This window comes from Malaclemys terrapin, chromosome 10, assembly GCF_027887155.1.
Source record: "Malaclemys terrapin pileata isolate rMalTer1 chromosome 10, rMalTer1.hap1, whole genome shotgun sequence".
Classification (NCBI taxonomy): Eukaryota; Metazoa; Chordata; order Testudines; family Emydidae; genus Malaclemys; species Malaclemys terrapin.
The window spans coordinates 74,942,326-74,952,300 of record NC_071514.1 but is presented as its reverse complement, the minus strand read 5'-3'; the positions used below and the strand labels follow the sequence as shown (position 1 = coordinate 74,952,300).

At 49.6% G+C, this 9,975-nt stretch overlaps 1 protein-coding gene across 1 annotated transcript in view; it reads left to right on the top strand.

Annotated features, from left to right (window-relative positions):
- The first annotated feature begins 555 nt into the window (after window positions 1-555).
- Window positions 556-9,975, top strand: part of ADAP1 (ArfGAP with dual PH domains 1) — a 115,486-nt gene continuing 106,066 nt past the window's right edge. The window contains exon 1 of the mRNA XM_054042635.1: window positions 556-924. Coding sequence (XP_053898610.1) covers window positions 840-924 — 85 coding nt within the window. The 5' untranslated portion in view covers window positions 556-839. The remainder of the gene's footprint in view (window positions 925-9,975) is intronic.

Below are 9,975 nucleotides of genomic sequence, written 5' to 3'. Positions count from 1 at the left end.
TTTTTTTTTTTTAATTGAGAGGGGTAGATATTTTAATTTTACTAAACAAAAATACACTAAATGATCAATATCAAACAAAAAACAATCCCAAAGATCAACCCCCCCCAAACATCCGCTAAAATAAACACAAAAGAAGGCCCTGCTCATACTTAATTTTAGGCACTGCGAGTGGTGCCCCTTGGTTTCATGCAAACTAAGGCCCCAAATGGATCTGTCCGGGTCCGTCTGGGCACCCAGCCAGCGCTTCATCGCAATCGGAGAAGTGCCCAGACAGATCCATGTCGCCGAGGGCCCCAGCCTGCAAACGCTTAGGCAGGCTTAAGCTGAAGCCGCTCAGCTGTGGTCTCAGTGGGGCTACCCGTCTCTGCTAGCTCGGGGGCAAAAGGTGGGAAGAAGGTTTTGTTCTGTCCTCCCCGCAGCGCGCTGCTCTCACGCCCAGGGGCTCCGGGGTGCCCGCCTGCAGGAGGGCGGGTTCGCCGCTGGAGGTCGCGGGTGAACAAGGCTGGCCAGGAGCGGGCCCGGCTCGGGTCTCCTGTGAAAGGCAGACGGTTCCCCGCCGCCGCGGGAGGAATGCGGAACCAGCCCTGTGCGAAGAGCTGCGGCTGCTGCCCGGGCTGGAGGCTGCTCAGAGCCCAGTGAGGAGGATGGGGAAGCGGGAGCCCTAAGCGCCCTGCTGCTGCCCAGCGGGTCCGCCTTGCCCGTCTGAGCCGGGGCCAAATGAAGCAGCCCCCGGCGGCGAGGTAGCCGTTCCAGCGCCCCCAGCCCAGCCCCATGAAGCTCATCTAGCAGAGCGGGAGGAGAGAAGCCAGAGCCGAGCCCTGCTCACTCGCACCGTCCCCATGGCGAAGGACAAGCCCAGGAAGGCTTTGCAGGAGCTGCTCCAGAGACCGGGCAACCAGCTGTGCGCGGACTGCTCTGCACCTGGTAAGGGAGAGCGGGGGACCGCGGCGCTGGAGCGAGTGCCCGGGGTGGAGGAGCGTCGTGGCCGGGGCAGGCAGGGGAGTTGGATCCCTCGGCGGCCGCCGCCCTGTGGGGTCAGGGCTGCACCTGCTCCCCTTCCGCCTGCCGCCCGGGCAGGGCGCGGTCCCGTCCAAGTTTGCCTCGGCCAGGTGGCCGCCCGCTCGGGGAGAGCCCGGCGGGCTGGGCGCCCTGCTGCGGCGAGCCCAGCTGCCAGCCTGCCGCGGGGGGTGTGCCCCTAGCCGGGCTATTGCAAAACTGCGGACTCTGGAGAAAGAGGAAACCGGCCGCGGGGCTCTCTGGAAGGGGACCGCGTGAGCAGGGTCCGACCCCACCCTCGGTTCCCAGCCCCCATGGGCGAGGCAGGGCAGGAGGAAGGTCTCCCAGCTGCTCAGCTGGGGGAGGTGATGAAGGGGATGCCCCAGGAGACCGTTTGAGGGAGGGGGCGACTCAGGAAAGGGGTGAGCCCCCGATCCGGCAGCTGGCCGGCCAAGCCGTGCCCTAGACCCTGATGGGGTGCCAGAAAAGAGAGGGTGCCGGGGAGTCCCAGCAGGGAAAGCCGGGGTACCTCGCCTCCTCCCCCTCAGCTCTCTGGGGCTGACTTATGAATGCTGATGTCATCCCCGGCTACTTCAGCCGGTTTGTGTGTGAGAGCTGCAGTGCAGATCAAGCCCTACGCTCAGATGACAATGACACTTCATTACTTTGCCAGGGTGGGCAGGCAGGCAGCGGTGAGCTTTGCAGGCGTGGGGCTGGGCGATCTAGTCCGTGTCAAGCTGGGGGCTCTCCCTCCTTGCTCCTGTCGTTGTTCCCTCCCTGCAAACTGTGTGGGGCTTTTGTTGCCAAGTAGCCAAGGTTCCCTTTCTCAGGGAATCAACAGACCTGGTGCTCCCAATGCCTGGCTGTGCCACTTCCTGCCAGCCAACCTTTGACCACCACACAGGTGTTTGCTGGAGACTTTGCCCCTTTCTTCATGATTCATAGCTGTAGATGATAAACTATCAGTTGTGCTCATTGCTGGGGGTGGGGGAGGGAATGGCTGGGGGAGATTCTGAGCCAGACACACACCCTTCCTTGTCCTTTGAACAGAGAAGTCACTGGGGGCTTAGCCCGGTGGTTTGAATGCCTTACTGAGTGTGGTGATGCTCAGGTCTGTGTTTGTAGGTGTCTGGACAGATCCCCTAGGGAAAAGTCTTGCAGAGTTTAATAGAAAATAACCTTCCGGGGGAGAGTGACAGAGAATGATACCCTCTTGCAGAAATTGGTAGGTTGACTTTAAAATATCAAACCTGCAGAAGGGCTATTTTAAGCTATTACACTCTATAGGTTTTAGGACATTGACAGAATGTTATTACCTTTCTGTAGCACCTTATTGATTTCCACCTTGTCAAATATAGATAGGATCTGGGATGGATCATTAACTGTGGGTTTGTGTCCCTAATCTGCATTGAAGCTAAACTGGGATCCCCTAAAGATACTTTCAATCACATTGTACCTGGCTAGTGATGCCTAAGAACCTGCTACTACACAGTGTGTGTGGCTTTGCTGGCTGGTAGAACTCCACCTAGTCACTCCCACCTCTTGCGGTATAACCTTATTAACCCACCTTTTAGGCATCTTGCTGTACACAGCTTGGCTCTGATTGCAGTAGAAATCTCCCTAAAAACCTTCCTGAAGGAGAATTTTCAGGCCGGGACTGTTCAGATCGATTGCATAACTATTAAGGGGAGAGTAATGCAAAACCCACCCAACAAAACAGGGAGCAGTTACCCAGTATCATCATGATTAAGATGAAACTATGGCTCAATAAAATAGCTTATGTTGTGGTTAGGTTATTAGGGACTCCAAAGGCAGGTTTTAAAGCTATGAAGCCACAGTCTGCCGTTGGTCACACCTGGGTGCAGAGATGTGCTCAGTGGTATTGCACCTAGTAACAGAGAAAAATTGGAGCCACTGTCTTGTGATGCAGGATGTACTATTATTGTAATTCAGCTCCTTTTCTATGTGGTCTAACATAACCTTAACAGCCCGGTTTTCTCCTGCGTTGTACCCCTGCTCTAAAGCCCCATTTCCTCATTGACCATTCCGCTTTAGTTTTTGTAACCATGCACAGTAAGTCTACTGTAGTCTATGCCTCTGACTGAGGTTCAGTGACTGTAGACCGACATGCCTGTGCATGTTATGGGTTATTTAGGACAATTAAAGATGAGCGAGACACACAGTGTGCATGTGTATTACATATAAAATCAGTGGACCCAATCTGGTTATTTGCATTGGGGTAAAGGAGAGTGGATTTGGGGCAGGGCTTTCAAATCTAGGCAAGGCAAGGAGCTGTGAGGTGGGAACAGTTACATGACCCTTGACTTGCATTGCCCTATGCTACATCCTGCCATGTGCAGGTTAAATAGCAGGTGGTGTAGTTCCCTGATCCTGCAGTGGCTCCCAATACAGTCAGTCATAAGAGTTTCTCCTGTTTACAGGGCTGCAGGGGCAGGCATATCAGCCCAAGTTTCCCTTCTCATCTTGTCTCACTTAGCTCAGGCATGAGGCCACATGTAGTCTACAGCAGTGGTTTTCAACCTGTGGTCCACGGACCCCTGGGGCTGCAGACTATGTCTGTGATTTCCAAAGGGGTCTGCATCTCAATTTGAATTTTTTTTTAGGGTTTTGCAAATGGAAAAAAAGGTTGAAAACCACTAGTTGAAAACCCACAGAGTCAATGGAGAGTAACCTTCCTTTTAGTGAGAGAACTGGGGGGCGGGGGAGAGAACACACACAACAAAATAGAAACAGGGAAGGAAAAAATTGAAGCAAACAAGATGAGAATGGGAGAAGAGAGGGGAGAAAACAAACAGAAGACAGGAAGGCCGGTGCCAATTGGCAGATGGTGCAAGGGGACAGAGAGAACAGGCATCTAGCTGCCAGTCCAGTGCAATCAGGGATCTGGTGAAACTAAAGGCTGATATTCTCTAGTACGGAGTGTGTGTGTTTCTAACTAAAATACAAGGGAGAATTCATGAGCCAGTGAGTATCCGCTCCAAGATGCAGCTATTTAGCTAAGGGATTCTAACAATACGGTAAATAATAGAGCTGTCTGGAAAAACAAAACAAAATAGCTACTGTTTTCAAATGATTTTCATTCCATTTGTGTAGAAAGCAGCTCACTTCTCGCTTTTTGAAATTTCCTGCAGAATCAAATCTTTTTTTAGAAATTGTGATTTTTTTTTTAAAGTTACATTTTTGTCAATTTGGAAAAACTCTCCCTTATCGTTGATTATTTTTGTTGTGGTAATGCTCCAGAGCCCCAGTCATGGACCAGGACCCCCTGGTGCTAGGCGCTGTACAAACTCTGAACAAAGAGATGGCTCCTGCTCCAAAGAGCTTGCAATCTAACCTCTCCGAGTGGCTAAGCTGTGGCAACCTAATGGCGCAGTGAAAAAAATAGTCCCCAGAATGGTAAATGAGCATACAAATGTAACCTGCAATAAGCACCTTTCCCTCCAGGCTGTATTGGCAACTTGGTCCACGTGCTCCCCCTGCCCTCCCCTGACCACTTAGGTTAACTGCCCCTCCCAAGCCTTATGGAGACCAAAACCAAAGTGAAAACCAAATACCTACAATTGGAAAACAAACTAACGGGCAAATTTTTTTCATTTGCAGTTTTTATTGAGCGTTTTTTAAAAAAAAGGTTTTAGTAAAAACCTAATTGTGGGAGTTTTCTTTTGGGGAGGGGGTGTGTGTGTGTGTGTGTGCGCAAAAGTTCATTTTTGTAGAAAAAGGTCATTTTTGGCTATTAGTGCTTTCTGTCCAAGAATTCCACCCTGCTATAGTGAACAATGAGAGAGCACGTTATCCGAGTCTTTGAGACTGAATTACAATGCATAAACCATTGTAATAAAACTGTTACTCGGAACGCATGGCCCTGGGTATCACACACTGCAGGACTCTTTGTTAGATTGTGTGTCTCACCTGGTGGAAGCCAGGTTGCAGCAAGTCTGTCTCACTGGACCAAGGTGTTTGTCATCCGGGAAGGTAGAGTGCAGTGTGCCGTCTGACGGCACAGCGAATAATCTCTCCTAATGGCTGGCGTGCAATGTCTCCCAATATGTTAGAATGTTTCTTTAAGACTAAAGTTGCAGCTCTTTTGCCAGTTTAGACTAGCCCTAATATGGCAATGCAATTGGTTTTAAACCATTCTTTGTCTCCGGCAGTATCTTTCTGCACATTGTGAGATGGATGATTGTCTGGGGGCATAGCAACCAAGGCTTTGCATGTTTCTCTTCATATTCCATTCTTATCTGGTTTAGGGTTGCATTTCCACTGGTTCAAAATCTTTTTACATTGAGGCAGGGAGGAAGAAACCTGGACCTGCAGGCAAAAGTGCAAATACCACTGGAGCTCTACACCTTAGAGCTCGTCAAGTGCATTTTTATGGGCTCCAATGCATTCATTGTTAATTTTCTGTCATGCGCTCTCATCTTTCCCATTTGACTGGGGTTGTTTGTCCACCACCACACACTGGAACTATTGAAATAAATGGGCAAATGTGTAATTTCCACTTAAATATATATGAATTTCATCTAATTCTAACAGGATGTGTGATAGTGGAAAGGAAGACCAACAGTGAGGCCAGAGATGATAGTGGGGCAGGACCATGTTATTAGGTATATCTCCATATATTATCTTATAGAACTGGAAGGAACCCCAAAAGGTCATCAAATTCCAGCCCCCTGCCTTTACTAGTAGGATCAAGTACTGATTTTTGCCCTAAGTGGCCCCCTCAAGGATTGAACTCACAACCCCTGGGTTTAGCAGGCCACTGCTCAAACCACTGAGCTATCCCTGGTGCTGAGTACTCAATTCCCACTGGAGTTGAGGGTATTTAGTACCTTGCTCTACTAGGCCACTCGGAACAGCCTGAGGGTTGAGGAGAGAGCTTACAGCAGGGACCATTACAACTGTAGCTCCCACATACCCAGGACCTGGGGCATCTTTCTGTGCTTAAATTGTTGCTCCAATTAGGCAGAGCCATTTAATGCAATAAACACATGACATAAGGTTGATGACAGGAGAAAAATGTAAAGAAGTGCAAGAAACTCCTTGCCTTGTTTTGGGAGAAGGAGGGCATTGAAAGAGGTGGGCTGGGGGGGAGGAAGGGTTAAGATCAATCAAAAGGATGGGTAAGGAGCTAGTGGGCAGAGGTGGAGAGGAAAGGTTCCCATTGCATTTGTGTTTTGCTTTAGACCATCTCTGCAGGGAGAAGGGCTTTTTGAACTACAAGAACGCTTCATGTTGCAGGGGTGCGCCTGTCCACCCCAATTTCATAACTCGCTAAGCTTGCAGCACTGCTGTGATCTGCGGATAACAAGCCGAGGGGGGCACTCAGCCCCAGAGCGCTGGATGCAAAGGGTTTGGCATATTTGTAAAAATGTCCGGATAAAAGCTCTGCTGACAGGGAGTGGTTGTCTGCAGTGTGCATCCTCCTGTGTAAGGAGCAAAGGCCCTTTCTAAAACCCCAGCATTTTCTCCTAAAGTACAGTAGCCTCGAGAAGCAACAAAATCTTGACTGCACACAAACGTCTTCTGATTCCGGTATTAAATCAAGCCTTTCAGCTAGCTAGCTACTGAAGAGCCATTTGCTCTAGACTGGGCCAAACTCACGAAAGAAATGTCAGCCATTGATTCAATAATGTTAATTGTATTAAAATTCCCATGGTTACACCATGTAGCTAGTTAACATTCCTATTACGTGGAAAGAAATGTTTTGTCTACCTGTAAAACTCCCCCCAAGGTTTTCTTTTTACCATCAGGAACTATAAACCTCCTACTGAACCACTGTTGCTGTCTCCTTAAAAGCACATCAACGCCAGCCACAAATGGATGCAAACGTACTGAGCTTATCGGTCAGGCCCTTTATTCAGCATGACATGTCTGGGCCAGCGATGTCCACTGGAGGACGCATTAACATGTTATAGCGTTACTGGCCATTGAACAAGATCCCCACTTAGGGTTGCCAGGCATCCCGTTTTCGACCGGAACTCCCAGTTGAAAAGGAACCTTGCTGGCACAGTGGGGGCCTGGGGCTAAGGCAGTCTCCCTGCCTATCCTAGCTCCACATGGCTCCCAGACATGGCCGCCAGGTCCCTGCAGCCCCTAGACCAGTGGTCACCAACCAGTTGATTGATCGCGATCTCTGGTGGTGCAGCAGGGCTGACACTAAGGCTTACTCCCTGCCTGCCTGCCCCAGCCCCACGCCATTCCCGGATGCGAGCAGCGTGGCCCCAGGGGCAGGAGGGCAGGGATCCCCATCTGTGTGCTGCTCCTGCCTGCAAGCACCGCCCCCACAGCTCCCGTTGGCTGGGAATGGGGAGTTGCACCCAAACTCCTTCCCAGAGCCCACACCCCCTCCTGCACCCAACCCCTTGCCCCAGGGTCAGCCCAGAGCACCCTCACACACTGTGAACCCCTTGGCCCCAGCCCAGAGCCCGTACCTCCTTCTGAACCCCAACCTCCACCCCAGCCTAATAAAAGTGAGCGAGGGTGGGGGAAAGCAAGCCGTGGTGGTGGGGGGGGGGAATGGAGTGAGTGGGGTGAGGCTTTGGGGAAGGGGTGGGCTAGATCCTGGGTTGCCCTTAAATTCAAAAAGTGATCTTGGGTGTAAAAAGGTTGAAGACCACTGCCCTAGATGCATGGGTGGCCAGGGAGGCTCCGCACATTGCCTCCACCCCGAGGGCTGGCTCCACAGTTCCCATTGGCCAGGAGCCGTGACCAATGGGAGCTGCAGGGGTGGTGCCTGTAGGTGTGAGAGCTTCCCTGGCCACCCATGTGTCCAGGGGCTGCAGGGACCTGGTGGCTGCTTCCCAGGAGCGACAGTAAGCACTGCCGGGACCCCGCACCCTGAACCTTCTCCCACACACCAATCCCCTTCCCCAGCCTGGAGCCCCCTCCTGCACCCAAACTCCCTTCCGGACAACTGTGTGTTTAGTAATGATGGGCTAAAGAGTGTTTTAGGCACCGAGTTTTCTTTTGGGATGTGACAGAGGTAGGGGCTGGTTGGGGAAGTTAATTTCTGAATCCACTCTGAATTTCCCATATGTCCTGGGTCCTTCTCTAGCCCTTGTCTAGCAGTGACTTCATTTTCTGTACTTTCAAAGATGAATGAAGCATAAAAATGCCATCTGAATATCTTACTCCTGGGCTTAATTTGTAAAGATAGGCATGATAACAGCAAATTTGTAACTTTAAAACCAGTATAGTTGATCAGTAAACACCATAATTATCTGTAGTGTTTTGCAGTGGAAGTAGTCTGAAATTGGCATCTGTTGTACTGTAGCAATGATACTTAAAGACCAGTGGCTTATTGCATTTGTGGTGGTGTGTTCTATTTAATATTCCCCTATCAATGTTATTTTCCATGTTAAGGGAACAAAGCCATTTGGTTGGAACTTAGGAATGCCTGGAGGTTTTCTTTTATCAGGTTTTACTGCTATTTACTAAAGGGAGATGCTTGATAACAGCGGTCATGATGATGGTAAAACTAACAGCAAGAACTGATTCAGTCAAACTTTATCTTGGGCAGACATAAAACTGCAATAAATCGAAACTAATGGAGCAAAAAGTGCCTGTGAGCGACAGTATTTGTTACTGGCTCAAAAGGGGCACAGCCCATAAGTCGACTGAGACACAATTCTTTTTGAACTACCTAGATTTACATTAGACAGCCTGTGCAACTGCAGTTTAACTATGGGGCACTTTAAAAAGAACCTTCTCTTTCAAAGCATGGATTTAATCAATGTGGTTAGCTACAACTTGCTGCAAAACTTCTTTACTTCGTTGGTGGCTCTTCTTTAAAACAGCTTCATGAGTGTAGTCATTTGCTTGGTCACATCAAGTCCTGTCTCTGAAATCTGATCGTGGTCCATCAAGACAACCAACTGCTGGGATGAAACCTGTGACTACCCTGAGGTCTGGGTGTGTTTTAGGTTGCTCTATGTCTGAGCTGAGAATTTTTCAACACCTGTTACCCTGGGGAGCAGAAATGAAGACAGCGAGGCTATGATTGGTTATTATTATAGCTTCCTTCATCCAAAAGTAGAGCAAAGCACATTACAGAATAATACATGCAGAGCTGGGGACCAAACCTATAAACTGTGCAGGGAACTCTCTGACTCCAATGGGAGTTCCCTGTATGCTCTAATAACAATGTTATAAATGTGTACCAGAGGACTACGCAGTAGCAGAGGCAAGAGGAAAAAAAGAAGAAGCTGGGGAGGGGGAGACCAGGGGTAATTGGAGGATGGAGGAGAGTGGAGAAATCAGTAGCAGATTATTTAACAATAGAGTTTTGAGGGCCAGTTCCTCTTGCAGAGCAGTCAGTCCTGGAGAATTTTAATTCTCCACAGTTCTTTTCTCCCCTGGCTTAGGTTGGAGGGATTAATTTCACTCTTGACACATTCTGAGTATGTGCCTTTCCACTCATCCCGCTGGCACCAAAAACAATCACCAAGTTATGCTGTGAGAGGGCCGCGGCTGTCGGTGTTCAGCCAAACACAGACATCAATGCACATCTCCCCTCTCCCCACCACCTCCTCCCCATTGCGATCCTGCGTTTAGGAGCAGCTAAAATATTTGAAAACCAGAAGAGCAATAAACAGAAAGTCACCGCTAACACACAGCACTGCTAGGGAGAGCTGCCCAGCATTAAAAATGAGTCCCTCTGCCTTATATCTGACAGGTCTGGTAAGCAGAGTGAAATATGCAGCTCTTTCATCATGCTATAGAAAAGGTTAACGTGCTCTGCTGCAGTTTGGTGGGACTTGAATTTGGAGCAACACAGCCTCCGTTGTAGGTTAGAGCTGAACAGGCAAGGTTGAAAGGAAGGTGGCAGAGAGAAAGATGGCAAGAACAGCCGAAGGCTTTGTCGGGTAAACTGGTACAGTTGCTCCAAAAGATTGGGTCTTCCCTCCCCTGGCATGTTTGCCACCATCTGTTCTTTGGAAATACAAACGTTTATACAGT